Source organism: Chelonoidis abingdonii, chromosome 2 (genome assembly GCF_003597395.2).
Source record: "Chelonoidis abingdonii isolate Lonesome George chromosome 2, CheloAbing_2.0, whole genome shotgun sequence".
Lineage (NCBI taxonomy): Eukaryota > Metazoa > Chordata > Testudines > Testudinidae > Chelonoidis > Chelonoidis abingdonii.
The window spans coordinates 165,851,691-165,866,250 of record NC_133770.1 but is presented as its reverse complement, the minus strand read 5'-3'; the positions used below and the strand labels follow the sequence as shown (position 1 = coordinate 165,866,250).

At 38.3% G+C, this 14,560-nt stretch overlaps 1 protein-coding gene across 8 annotated transcripts in view; it reads left to right on the top strand.

Annotated features, from left to right (window-relative positions):
- NSD3 (nuclear receptor binding SET domain protein 3) overlaps positions 1-14,560 on the top strand; it is a 64,510-nt gene that overhangs the window by 32,070 nt on the left and 17,880 nt on the right. For 5 of the 8 annotated variants that reach the window (XM_032774586.2, XM_032774587.2, XM_032774589.2 and 2 more), the window contains exons 9-16: positions 908-953; positions 2,307-2,437; positions 2,882-3,010; positions 3,828-3,954; positions 4,404-4,601; positions 5,268-5,438; positions 9,980-10,129; positions 12,471-12,627. In XM_032774586.2, the coding sequence (XP_032630477.1) occupies positions 908-953; positions 2,307-2,437; positions 2,882-3,010; positions 3,828-3,954; positions 4,404-4,601; positions 5,268-5,438; positions 9,980-10,129; positions 12,471-12,627 (1,109 nt within the window). Of the gene's footprint in view, positions 1-907; positions 954-2,306; positions 2,438-2,881; positions 3,011-3,827; positions 3,955-4,403; positions 4,602-5,267; positions 5,439-9,979; positions 10,130-10,691; positions 10,823-12,470; positions 12,628-14,560 lie in introns of those variants that run through there. The other 3 variants (XM_032774592.2, XM_032774593.2, XM_032774596.2) reach the window with 3 other exon arrangements.

The window sequence follows — 14,560 nt, the reverse complement described above, 5'->3', positions numbered from 1 at the left end:
TTATATTTGTATTACGAACTGTATCCTATACAAATCCTTCTATTGTATGTTTTTACCTATTGTACAACAAAATAAAATATTTTTTAAAAAAAATTAGATTAATCCTTAAATATTTACTAAATGTGTTTCTCTATGCTTTGTTAACCACATTGCAAAGAAATAAAAGCCTGCAATTCTTAGCCTAAAACCAGGACCTTAGGAAACAACTTTCTTCCTTTAATTATGCTTTTTATCACCAAATTCTCACATGTATTATATGTATATTGGCAGAAAAATTTCTAATTTCATCGTTCTGATGTAGGACCAAGAACATGACATGCTTTTGGAAGATCACAAACTTGTCGTCTTAAGTTTGTACTGACATGAGTTTCCAGTTGTATAGAGCTCTGCAATGCTCTATATGGAGTCCTCATCCCTACCTTTATGGACCTTGCAGAACTCTATACAGAGAGAAAGTCCATATCCCCAGAAGCTCAAGAGTGCATGCTTGATGGAAGTGCCTTAATATGGCAATACATTAAGTGTCTCACTAACCTGAGTGTCAGACCTGTATAAGTACAAGTTTACCTTAACAGGTGTGGGGTTTTACAACAACATCAGGGTTGGTTACAGGAATGAACCCCTCTCCTGCCTGCTGGACATGGATAAAGTTTTCCTGTTGTCTTCAAGCACAAAGGGAGTGATTGGAAAGGACCTTGCTATTGAACATATGGCTGCCTTATCACCTGGTATTCAGCCTAGGCAGCTAGGATTAAATCCCAGCAGGACAGAAGGCTTACACTGAGAAGCGACTGCCAGACTACATCTGAGTTCAGATATGCTAATCACTTAAACTTGGATGTGTTTTTCTTTTTTATACTAGGGGAAAAAATTCCTCTGTTAACTATAGATTTTCCTGTCCAAACAGGTAGAAATGGTTCCACAGACAGCAGTGAAGACTGGATTACAGAAAGGTGAGTTTGGCTGAATAAAAACGTTAATTATAAGTACCCCATTTACAGGTCATTCATTATATTTCACTGATGGCTTTCAGTCTGTGTGAACTGCGCACAATTCCCAGATGTTTGTTAGTGACTCCATTGTATTGATCTACCTTGGTTCCTCTGAATTATGGCCTTTTTGTAATAACAGTTGGGAGAATAGAGTGTATGCTTGGTCTGCTTTGATGTTTTCACTACATGATTCTTATTAAAAAAAAAAAAAAAAAAAAAGAGGGTGTCTGAACATAGTCATATTTATAAGATAAATTATGTGATGTTACTTATTGGAGTTTATCCGTACCTAAGGCCTTGGCTACACTTGCAACTTACAGCGCAATAAAGGAGCCCCGGGCACCCTAGCTCACTCCCCATCCACACTGGCAAGGCACGTAGAGCTCTCTGACTCTGCAGCTACAGCACTGCTGGTATTCCAGCTCAGTGAGTGGAATAACGTTTGCTGCGCCTCTGCTGGAGCGCTGTGGCACCAGTGTGAACGAGTTGTTGCATTACTGCGCTGTGGTCAGCCTCCAGAAATGTCCCATAATCCCCTTAAGTCAAGTTGCCACTCTTGTCGTTGTGAAATAATTGGCTGCAGGAATGCGGAAATGCCCTTTCAAAGCTCCATTTTGGAGAAGCGGGCTGCTTATCAGCTCCAAGAAAAAGCAAACATTTACTGTTTGCTTTGAGTGAGTGAGAGAGAGGCAGGGGAAGGGGGTCTGAACTTACAAGACAGCATGCCGACACACTCTCAGCGCCCCAAAAACCCACTCTCCCGTCCCACATACACACAACACACTCCCTGTCACACTCCACTTGCTCCCCCCACTTGAAAAGCATGGTGCAGTCACTTGCATGCTGGGATAGCAGCCCATAATGCACTGCTCCCAGTGCCGCTGCAGGTGCTGCATATGTGGCCACGCCAGTGCACTTGAAGCTGTCAGTGTGGACAGACTGCAGCGCTTTTCCTACTGTGGTCTACGAAGGCGGGTTTAACTCACAGTGCTCTACGTCTGCAAATGTAGCCATTCCCTAAATGGTGATAGTTCAGTAGGTTGTGCCAATACATGAGCTATCCAGCAGTTTGACAAAAGGTTTTGTTTTGTTTTTTGTTTAATGGCATTTGAACGTTATTGGCTGAATTACTTTTTACCCTGGAGCACTGAAATGTTTAGTGGTAAAGTTCTGAACTTAAAAATCTTAAAGTGAGATGCTTGTAAAGTCCTGCCTTGTGGTTTCATGTTTCATGTCTCTGTCATTTTTCTCCATATGATTTAAAAAGAAAATGAAAACAATATTTTAGGATTAATGTCAATGTCTTGTGTTAAGGTGCCAGCGAGATTTCAGATTCTTGTAAACCTCTAAAGAAAAGGAGTCGGGCCTCAACGGATGTAGAACTGACTAGTTCAGCATACAGAGACACATCTGACTCTGATTCAAGAGGACTTAATGATCTGCAGGTAAATGTGTGGTATTTGCACACCGATGTACATTTCAGTATGTTTGACAGAAACCTGGCATTATTGATGGCTGCAGTTTTGAATAAGCAAGTAACTCAATAGTCAAATTCAGATAACTGAATTGTTTTGCTCTTTAAAAAATCTGATAGAATGTTATGGCAATGGTGAGAAAAATATTTCAGTGTTCGGTTGTGAGGGACATAAGCATCTTGTGTATTTTCCCATCCTAGTCCAGTGCTGAAAAAGGATATCTATTAAATGGGCAGTAAATTGTTTGTCACTATATATTGAGGTTCACAAGCTTTCAGATAACTTTCAAATGGTCTTTTAATGTATATTAAAAGCATTTTTCTTTTGATCAGCACTGAATTAATTTTTTCCATGCCATAGCTAGCCTTTTAAAGTCGCTTATTTAAAAATGGTTGTGGATTGATTTCTTTATAGGGTAGCTTTGGAAAGCATTCTGACAGCCCATCAGCTACTGCAGATGCTGATGCTTCTGATGTACAATCAGTAGACTCTAGCTTATCAAGAAGAGGCACTGGAACAAATAAGAAGGATACTGTTTGTCAGGTAGGTGGAAAGTGCATGATGGTATTATAAACAAATATATGCTAAAGATGTGCTATCTGCTTCTGATTTTAATCTGGTCTAGTAGGAAACTCTTTTTAAATTACGCTATTGTATTTTGACCAAATCGCATAATTTGACATTGAACATCCTGAAAAATGATGAAATGACCCAGCCATTGTACGTTTAATGCTCCAGAGGTGATTTTTTTTCCACTACAAAAATATGGAAATGGCATTCTGCAGGTTAATAAGCCTGAGTCCGTAGACAATATAATACAACCTGCACTGGGTAATATCACCAAGCAAGCAAGTTGCTCGGCTCTGCCCTATTTGAAGATTCCAGATGGTCTTTTAGAGTAAGACAAAATGAGAGTATTACAGTATGCTAGTCTAGATAAGACATAGGCCTGGCTAACTGGCAAGGTCTGCATCTGAGGGAGAATGTGGCAATTGTCTTGCCAATTGCTTGAGATTCTATATATGGCTGGGAGGGGAAAGCATGTTTGTCAGCAGTGGCTAAGAGAAGCCTGAAAGCACCACATAATAACCCTGCTAAGCTGATGCAAAAAGGATGGGTGCACCTTATTAGAGGGAACACATTCAATGGCTGGTGAAGGCTTCCAGTGCCCTTACTGTTGCTAGGTTATGGCAGTGGCTTTAGCCAACTCTCCTGCCTTGTTCAAAAACCAGGAAGCTGTAGTGTCATAGTATGTAGAGATTTCAACTGGTTAATTTCCCTTGCTTTGGTTCTGTTAGTCGCTTGAATTGAATCATCCGTCAACAGCTTTGTTCTCTGACTAGCTATTTGCTTGTTTAAGATCTGTGAAAGCTCTGGTGAGTCTCTGGTGTCATGTGAAGCAGAGTGCTGTAGAGTCTTCCATATGGAATGCCTGGGACTGAAATCAATACCTGATGGGAAGTTCATCTGCGTGGAGTGTAAAAATGGTAAATGCATTAATGTGTTTGAGTGATGGGGGGAAAACGTTGGTGTAGGAGCCTGATGGATTACAGTGATTGGAAGAGGCTTCAGTAATCATATGGTGGACTGAACAAACTGAGGCAGAGATGTTCTATAGTAAATAAAGTTCAGTGCTAACTTCCTTCCCTCTCCACTTAGCAAGTGCTTTTAAAAGGAAAATTAGTAATTCAGTGATAGGGTTATGTCTTCCTGTTTGTTCATCCTGCACCCAGCACAATGGGGCTCTCATCCTGATCGGGGCCTTAATAAATGTGCAGTAGTCATAATCTGTTGTTTTGTAGTGAGGGGGAGATATTCTGCTTACACTGGTGGAATTGCATTAACTTCAGAGTTTTTCCTCCTCTGCCAAATTTTCCTCTCAGGAAATAACTGATAGCATTCATACTGAGGTTTGTTTTATTCCTTTTCTTAAAAGGACAGCACACATGCTTTTCCTGCAAGCTTCCTGGTAAAGATGTGAAGCGCTGTTCAGTCAATGCTTGTGGTAAATTTTATCATGAAGCCTGTGTTCGTAAGTTTGCCACTGCAGTCTTTGAGTCACGAGGATTCCGTTGCCCGCAGCATTGCTGTACTGCCTGCTCAGTGGATAAGGATATCCACAAAGCAAGTAGAGGTGAGAGCACAGCTGGATTTGGATAGTAGCCGGAAACTAAAATACCTGACATTGAGACATGTAGCAGAAAATGAAAATGATTGTAATACTGTATTACATTATGAGTGTAAAGTATGGAGGGAGGGGACATAAATTTATTATGAACGGATTAATTATCAGTTTGATCATTAATACAGTGGGTTCACTGTGAAACAGGTCAGTCTTGTGGGGTAATGTGAAACAGCCAGCATCTTGAGAAGTAGTGCTAAGGACACCTGGAATAACTTCTGTGTCATTTGAACTTATTTGGCTATTGGACTTATGGAGTTTGCTTTAAATTAAAGGTCAGATGTACAAAGCTGAAGTACTCTTAGACAGATAGCAATGGACTGTAGAACAGAAGTTCTGTTCCAAAGAGGTCCTTTCCATTAGAAGTGAACTAAAATGGTCAAGCAAACAAAGCAGTTTTAGAGTAGTTAGAGCCAAACGGGTCTTGTCTTCACTTGGAAGCTCTGCATCCAACGTTAAGAGTTAACAGAGTGAAACAACATGTTGCTTTTTTGAAGACATTAATGTCTAATACCCTGGTTAAACTAAAACCAAACTTGTATCGCAGTCTGTGATGTCTTCTGCCCTATCCTAATTCCACTGTGACATGGTGCATTTTTCTGCAATTATATTAAACAGGACGCATGGTGAGATGTTTGAGATGTCCAGTTGCCTATCACTCAGGAGATGGCTGTATTGCTGCAGGAAGCTTGTTTGTGTCATCTCACATTCTCATCTGTAGCAACCATTCCAAAAGGAATCACTCTTCATCAGCTGTAAATGTAGGCTTTTGTTTCGTTTGTGCAAGAGGTGAGCACTACTTTTTTCCCCCCTTCAGTTTATATGTCTGCTGTGGTCGTTACTACGGTTACATGGTGAAGCTGGGATATTTTACACAATTATTTTTTCCTCTTGGGGCTCTCCATTAGCTTTAAAGCTTTCTCTTTGACTGCTGGGATAGTACACATGATATTCATTTATTTCTCATGCTAGAGTTTTTTAATACAATTTTGTTTGGGTGTGTTTGGTGTTCAGACACAATTTTGAAGCACTGAGAAGGCATACTGTGCTGCCAGTTGAGAAGAAAGTGGATGCTGAGTCCCCAGTTCCAGCAGTTGCAAGTCAAATCAGTAAACATTGATTTTCTGTTGCTTCAGCAAGAGGGGTTGCTTTCACCCTCTATAAATTGAAAATAATGGAGCATCTTTTAGGTGGGTGGATGCGGTTTGCTCATAAGCTAGAAAATGCCTGTTTTGACATCCCACACCTATTTGAGAAATATTTTTTTAGAAAAATATTACAGAAATTACCACCTAAATTAGATTTTAACTGATTACAGTAAAAATACAGTTTTCCATATGCTGCAGCTATTTTTTTTGGAAACCTCAGAAGTCTGTCAGTCACTTTATTTATTTTAACTTCTGCCAGAAGGTAGGAATAAATATTGCAGTGCTTTATTTTACTTTGGTCAAAAAGCCCAGTGCAAAAATATCTCTACCATGTTTTTTGGGATGTGAAATTTAGATGCATAGAGTTTTTGTTTGTAATTTTGTGTGTGTATGTATGTATATATAAAAATGTAAAAACACGTGATATGTAATACTTCAAAAAGTTCACACTGCATCATGTCTTTCAACAGCTTGACAGTCAATAGTAAAAGAGTGTAAATACATGACAAATCCTGAATCCGCTTGCTTGTATTCAGCTTATGCAATTAGAGGCCTAGTTTGTGTGGTAAAGATGGTTTTGTATGAGTGAGAGCAGATTACTAGCTACAGAATCTAGACAAAAGGAAAGAAAGAGGGGTCTCAGAGTTGGATTTTTTTTCCTGGTTCTAATTACAGTACAGGAAATGGAGCTGTCACAGAGGTTCCAAGGTAAAACAAAGTTCTTTCCTTTTTAAATACATCTAATTTTTTCCAGAGAAATGGCCTCCGGAGGTTCAGAGGGAAACAGTAAGTCTTAGGCTGCTGAGCCTGGGAGGGGCTCTCAAAGTGTGTGAAACAGTGTTTGCAAGTGGTTCAGTGCTTTTCCTTTAATGAGCCTTTTCAGTGCTTTGGGGCATTTCTAAAAGGAAATATGCAAAGTGAATCACGCTGGTGTTGCTTAACCATACACACATGCAGACAAACGTATGGATGTTGCATGTATCTTTATTCTTTTATTGCTGAGTTGTAGATATCTGTATAGGTGTTTTGTCCTACTTTAAGTTTTATTTTGATTCTGACTTCATTATCATGTGTACAAGTGCACAATCTAAAAACAAAAATCCTATTTTCAGATCTCTGAATTAAAACTAGCAAAACCCATTTGTATATGTTAACAGAACCACTCATATAGGTACTTTTTGTTATAAACATTAATTTGAACACCTATGTCAAACAAGTCTCACTCATTTCATATTTATATTCTAGCTAACAATTATGTCCAGGTGCCCAGGAAAAATTGCTCGTCTTCTCTATCTTTTCAGCATAGAATTAGTAAAGCTCTTGAATGGATTCTACTGTAAGCAGGGCAGAGAGATGTAAAACAAAACTGTCCAGAGCTTCAGAATTTATGCTAGTTGCATGGAAACACTTTGACTTTGGTCTCAGATGCAGGAGCCTATAGCCTACTCATGAAGAATCAGCTGAGAATTGGTGACTGAATCATTGTTGGTTGATGAGCGATCAGATTAGAAATTGCTCTTTAAAAGGGTCAGCAGTGGCCTCAGCCTGACACTATAAAGACTTACATGAGGGATTCCATACTCTGGGACACTGCCTCTTCACCTACTGTTGTTGTAGCTTTTTCAATGATGGGGCAGGTCATAGGGCTATATCCATTGTGAGTTTAGATATCCACAGTGAGTTTAGATATTGATAGTCTCAGTTTATGAAAGGCTGTGATTGTAATGAGATCTGAGCTTAATTCCATAATAGGCTTTTAGAACGGAGGAACACAAACATTTCTAGAGCAGCTGTAGTGTGTTTGTAATATTGCAATATACCAAACAGCATTTTTAGGTTACAATACCAGGATAATTAGCTATCCGGTAGCATGCAGTATTTGTTTCTGTGAAGGACCACAACATATATGGAACTGGCTCCTGAAAGCTGAGTATCTCTCTGCTCTTGTGTTCTGCACCTCCCCGCCCATCTCTTTATAAACCTGAAATGTATTCATCTCCATTTATGAAAATGAAGCTCTCTGGGATTATTTTTTAAGGTGCTGACCATGTGCTCAGCAGTGTACAAATACAAAATAAAGACAGTTACTCTGTCTGTTAGGTAAGTCCCCTACAGGTGGGAAGTTTCATACATGCATTTGGCATCCATCAAGAGTCAGTGGGAGACATGCACAACTGAAAGCAGAATTTGGTGCTAGGCTTCCAAATCTGAATATTGATTGCTTACTAGCATGAAAAGGGGTTTCCTCTTACTCTTATTGTGATTGCACCAGAGAATGGAGTTGCAGATCTGGCATTTCTGTCACTTTCTAAAGTATGCAAGTTACAGAAAAAGTGTCTTTTTTTTTTCTGTCACCAGTTTGTTTTGACAGTTACTTGATTTATATATGTTTCACATCTAATTTATTATCTGAATTATCTGAATTGAACTACTTACAAACCCTGTGACTGGAACCTGAACTGAACATAAGGGTACACCTCCTTATAGTAGTAGAAATAATCTTTCAGCACCATGCAGATGGAAATTAAAATACATTTGCACTCCTGTGTACTCAGTATGTGTATTGAAAAAAAAATTGTAAAATAACTGGACACTAAATGAAACCACTTTGTATTATGGTAGGGATATGGCAACTCTTGGAGAATATTTGGTATAGATTTGTTTTTGTCCAGGATAGCTGACACTGGGAGGCATTGTGCTCTGCCAGTGGAGGTGCACGGTGCACCTTCCTCAACCCATTCAGCAGTATTGCTGGCTCAAAATGGATTTCCTTCCAGTCAGGATTTCCTTTGATCAGGATGGTGGCATGGAGTAGGAATTGGTGAAATTCTCTGGGTGGTGAGGGCACTGTGAGAATCCCTTGTGAGGAAGAATTGAGGAATTAAATGTCCTCCAAATGTTCTCTTACTTATTGCATGTGCAAACAGTGATACCTGTCACTTAACATGCTAAATAGTATTAGGAAGAGAGAGTTGTGTATGCTGTCTTAAAAAGTGGGAAAATCAAAACACTAGCAGAATATATCAAAAACTTACCTAGTAGCTACATGTAGCCAGGGCCTGGTGTACTCTTCAACAGTGGGACCAAATGACGCATCTGTATTAGTCTATTTTATCACAATGGAAATACCCTTCATTTCCAATCCCCTCTGCCCCACAGAAGCAGTTTTATGGCTCAAAGTGGAAATACACATTTTACTTGAAATTTGTTGATTATTTTTGAGAATGAGAGTTGTTTTTTTGGCTATGCTACCCCAGTGGCTCCATTCCCCTTGCATCAGCTCCTGCAATACTGTCTAGGCAGCTCAGTTCAGAATCTCCTTCTCTTGGCAGGGAGGAACTTGTAGCTGGCTTCAGCTCTTCATCTTCCCAGACCTTAACTGCTGTGCTGTTGGAGAGCAGGGGGCAAATGCAGGGAGACAGAAAACAAAATGTCAGGTGATTGACAGTGGCAAAATTCCATAGCCATGGAAATGCAGAGTCCATAGAGCTTTTCTTGAGAAAAGTAGGGCAAGCCACACCTCACAGTTATTTTTTCGGGTGCCCTACAGACTCACTGTTTGTTGGCTCATGTTTGGCACACATCTTTTGGGGTTTTCTCCACAACTGTAAGGGCAAGAAACACAACGTAAATTTTTTTTTAAAATTAAAGGTGAGATCCTGGAGCCCAAGTCTGTGGCAAGTGGTGAGTTCCATGGCTGTGGAATTATTGAACATATGGGGACTTGCATATACCATCTCTATTTCTCCAGTGTATACCCCCTACTGCCAGTACTGTTTCTGATGCAGAGATATAGTCTTACTATTTTGTAATTTGACTGGCTGTTTTCTTTTGGGGGCAGGATGGCTCATAGGGAATTAGCGGCAGGTACTTTTCTGGTGCTTTTTTTTTTTAAAGTGTGCAAGTTAAAACTACTGCACAAGTAAAATTTCATTTAGAAGTAGTTTTTGTTTACTCTTCAGTTTTCCTTACACTCAGATTCTGTCTGACACATAACCTTTTCCTTTAGTAGATATAGAAACCTTTTCTGTCACACTTTTCTTTTTCTTCATATTATCTTTTCTTTCAAACTTATAACACATATATGCATAATAGGTGTTGATTTGATTTATTTTATTTTCTCCTTTATGGAATCATGGGTAGTTTCATTGCAACTCATCTCTTTCTGTTTGTTTCATATAGGGCTGGTAGTGCAGGATCATTCAGACCCCTTGTTCAGTTCATATGCCTATAAGTCCCACTACCTACTGAATGAATCAAATCGTGCTGAGTTGATGAAATTACCTATGATTCCTCCTCCTTCGTCAGCTTCCAAAAAGAAATGTGAGAAAGGTAACCGAATAGTTTCTTTCTCTTCAGTTTACTTTCGCTTTTCCTGTTTTTTCTTTTCTTTTTTAAATCAAACAAAAAATGTTTGCTTGTTGAGCACCACCTGTTGCTTTTAGTAAATTTCACTCATTGATTATTGTGAGTGTGTGTTCATGTTGTTGGCAAAATATTTATTATAATAAAAGGGCTTAAAATAATTAATATCACTAAATTTTCCCTCTCTACAAAAGGTTAAATCGTGTATCTGCCACTAGGTAGTCTCCATAAAATTGGAGTAATCTACATAATTCTATCACTGCGGGGGCGGGGAGGTGAATAAAGTTTAATATTGTTGTAGTTCAGTGTCAGCTTAATGACTTTTAAAACTTCTTAAATTGTTTATCTGACGAAGTCTATTTTGAAGCCTGCTTAGAGCCTGCAACAGTCAGAATAGAGAATTTATCCGTTTGAATGTTTGTTGGTATATTGGCATTCCATTGGAAGACCAAAGACTTAGGAAGGCAGATGGCTTTTTGCCTGTGCGTTTTTGTTACAATCCAGAGGTCTTGTATTTCATTTCTGTTAGTGCAGGCAGACTGATGCTCCTTTCTCTCCTCATGTGACTGACTGCTCACTTCCTGGAACAATGCTTCTTATTGGAGTGGCAGAAGGTGCTGCATCTCGAACAAACAGGGATTCTGCCCTGTCAAGAAAGGCAGGCAGGTGGGCAGTTACAATAGTATTAGGACAGAAGCTTCTTCAGGCATAAAAATTTATTGCTTTACGCTGGTAATGCTATTGCTTTTAAAGGAATTTATGGAAACAGATCCAGCTGTATGTGTCTGTAAGATTCAGAGGTCATACTCTAACCCCACAAAAATTTGATTTCCCAAAGAGTGTTCAGAAATTGTTCCCAGTCAGTCATTTTAAAATTAGATCATTGCTAGATGTAGATAGCTTTTATTTTATGTAACTTCTGACCACAAAAATTATTTTGAGCCCTCTATGCTTAGCTTGAGCAATATCTTACTAATGCATCCTAAGAGCAAAGTTTTCTTGCTTAGCTCTGAGAGTTTTTTGTTCTTGATTTTTGTTTGGTTTTCGCATCTCTTGGCATTTTACCATGTTGGATATTATTTCAGTAATTTATGCTGGGTCTGTATTTCCTCTGAAACAACACTTTCAAAAATTCATTAAAAAATGAACACTTGATCATTGGGCGGGAGCTCAGGAAAGTCCAAATGCTTGAATTTTATTACATGTTTAGCAGAGGAAATATAGTAAGTGATTTTGTCACTGATTGTTTTAAGGAATGCTTTTTGCAATATATTACGATCAAATCAATGACAGTTTTGAAAGTCTATAGGTGGACAAGATTTTCTGATGAATATTTGAAAGTAAAAATTCAAACTTCAGATATTATGGTAATTGCTTAAAATGCTGTTTTAAATCTCTCCCAGTCTTTTTACCCTGGGACTAAAAAGTTCATTACATTTCTATCTAGATTGTAGCAAATGTGTTTATTGTATGAGCTTCTTTGTGTATTGCCAATGGTTTAGATGTGCCGTGAGTGCCCACAATAAACACACCTGCTAGAAAACAAGCCAACCAAAAAAGAACCTTTATTGTCTAAATTTTTTTAAAAAAGTAATGTTTACCATATTCTTAGATCAGATTCCCTTTTGTGTTCAAAGGGAACTCTGGGGGAGGAGGAAATCTTTCCGTATATCTCATTCTGCATTATATAAGTAAATTTATAGTGCTCACACTGGTAAACCTTCATTTTGAAGAGTATGCACAGATTTATAATTACAAATTTAATGTTTTTTTTCTCTTGTAACTTTGAAAGCAGAAAAACATTGATCAACCTATAGGCTGATTTTTATGCACACTAACTGATTGCTAAGGGATTTAGTCATGACAATGTTGGTTTAAAAAGTATTCAAAAAAAGTGCAAAATTTGTCTAATTGTCAAGAAAAGGTATTGGCCACTGCCAGACCATCTGGATTTAAAAAAAAAAAAAAAGCCATACAGTTTTCAAGACTGTTTCTCTTACGGGGGTCTGATGTAATGTCAACTTGCCCGATATAATCTGAATTTTTTTAATTCATTGGCTTTCTTGTTCCAATTTGTGATGCAGTCAGGAATTATGATTTCATGTAAAGAGAGGAGACATAAATAATACAAAAAATACTTATTTTTAATCCAGCATTGTAACTTTGACTTGATACCTTCCTTTTGCCATATGTTTGGTGTGAGGCAAATCCAAGTTTCATGCATTTAATTAAATAATAATTTTTTTTAAAAAACTCTCTCAAGCCTTAAACCCTTATTTCTGTAAAATGAGTGAGTTTTTGTTTCAAGGTGGAAAGTTACTGTGCTGCGAGTCCTGTCCAGCGTCCTTCCATCCAGAATGTCTCAACATAGAGATGCCAGAAGGATGTTGGAATTGCAATGACTGTAAAGCTGGAAAGAAACTACGTTACAAGCAGATCGTTTGGGTCAAGCTTGGAAATTACAGGCAAGTTCACTGAATACAACTGGAAACTATTTAAAGTTATTGTTTTAGGTTAAGTTTTTATTATATCCTGCAGCTATGCAGGTAAACAACCAGAGCAGCCCAGTGTTAGTAAACAAGAGCCAAAAGTGTGCACTGTATCTAACAGTTGGTCAGATGTTGTTGTATGGCTTTTTAATTAAATGCTACTCATGTGCTTTTAGGCATTAAGGTGAATACTTACTCAAGCTCTGTCTGTGGGTTCCCTAAATGTGCCCTGCAGATGGGGAAGATCAGGAAATACCTAGGGCATCAAAACTTCCTAGTTTGCTTTTGTGTTTAGAGATCATTCATAAAAGGCCTCTGCAGGAATGCAGATGGTGGTTGATTCTCTCTTGCAAGTCCCCACCTGTGCCTCCAAATAAATGCAATGAATAAAATGCTGCAAGTCTAATAGACAGTGGTGGAGGTGATAAAAAGTCCTCTATCTCCCAAGACCAGGAAGGCCGGGAGGTTGCCAGGGATTTTCATCTCAGGTACACTTTTTGCTGCCTCTGTGGCTATCTGGCTATAGAACACCTCCAAAGAACAAGTACTTCAGATGGCCTTTGGCACTGCAGTTTCAAGTTGTCCATGGAGGACTTTTTTAGAATCCCATTTTTTATTGTAAGGGACAACCTTGCTTTTAATTTTTATTTCCAGACTTTCACAAGTACAACAAAACTACCAAGGAATTGTTACAAATCAGTGAAATATGTCCAAGACTAACTATTGTACAGTCAATTAAAGGCCTGTCTCTTGCTACAGTTGCTCAGAGCATAGGGCTGTCTTTCCAATAATAGTTAAATTTACAAACTGTCTTCCTTATCTGAGATCTTGTAGACATAGTGTCATATTTACCATTTGAATCTTCAGATCTCCAGCTCTGGCTCTTCCTAGAATCAACCCAAAAGGGGTCCAAGTTCCTCAGAGGTTGAAAGTGTTGGAATATATACTTCAGGTTGCTGATGTACACATTAATTATCTGTATATAATTTATTTTTAAACAATGTGGAGTCTTATCTTTTCTAATTACCTTTAAGTTCAACACATTAGTGTTTTAGCCTACGTTGGCTACACATGTTCAACAGGATAAAGTTAAAACTAGAAATGCGTCCATGTCATTGGTTATTTAAACATGATCTTGTGATTAAACCTTTACTTCAGTGGACAAATGGAGCATAAGAAAATGACACTAAAAGTAGGTTTTTGATGGTTTTTTGTTTTTGTTTTTACAGTGTTCATAGTCTCTCCCAAGTTGAATTGCTGTGTGAAAATATTCAGAATTGGTCTCACTATTGGCCCATAGCTTCATCTTTGGTTTCTAACTCCATTTACTTGAAATTGTCAAATCACACTACAAATGGTATTAGTTAATTGTAACCTAGGCCATTCAGTGAACATAGCCAGAGGCAACTATGCTTTTATTTGGTTCAAAATGTTGGGGTCTAAATTAGCTGTTACCACTCCAGAAAGAGATCTTGGAGTCACAATGGATAGTTGTCTGAAAACATCTGCTCGATGTGCAGCAGCAGTCAAAAATGCTAACAATATTACGACAGAGATAACACAGAAAATATTATAATGCCACTACATCAGTCCATGGTATGCCTACCTGTTGAATAGTGTGTAGCTTGGGTCACTCCATCTCAGAAAATGTTTATTAGAATTGAAAAAAGTACAGAGAAGAACAGCAAAAATAATTAGGGGTATAGAACAGATTCCGTATGAGGAGAGAGTAAGAAGACCAGGACTGTTCAGCTTAGAAAAGAGATGACTAAGGAGGGATATGATAGAAGTTGATAAAATCATGATTGATGTGAAGAATGTGAATAAGGAAGTATTATTTACCCCGTCATGTAACACAAGAGCAAGGGGTCACCCAACAAAATTAATAGTAGCAAGTTAAAACACAGAC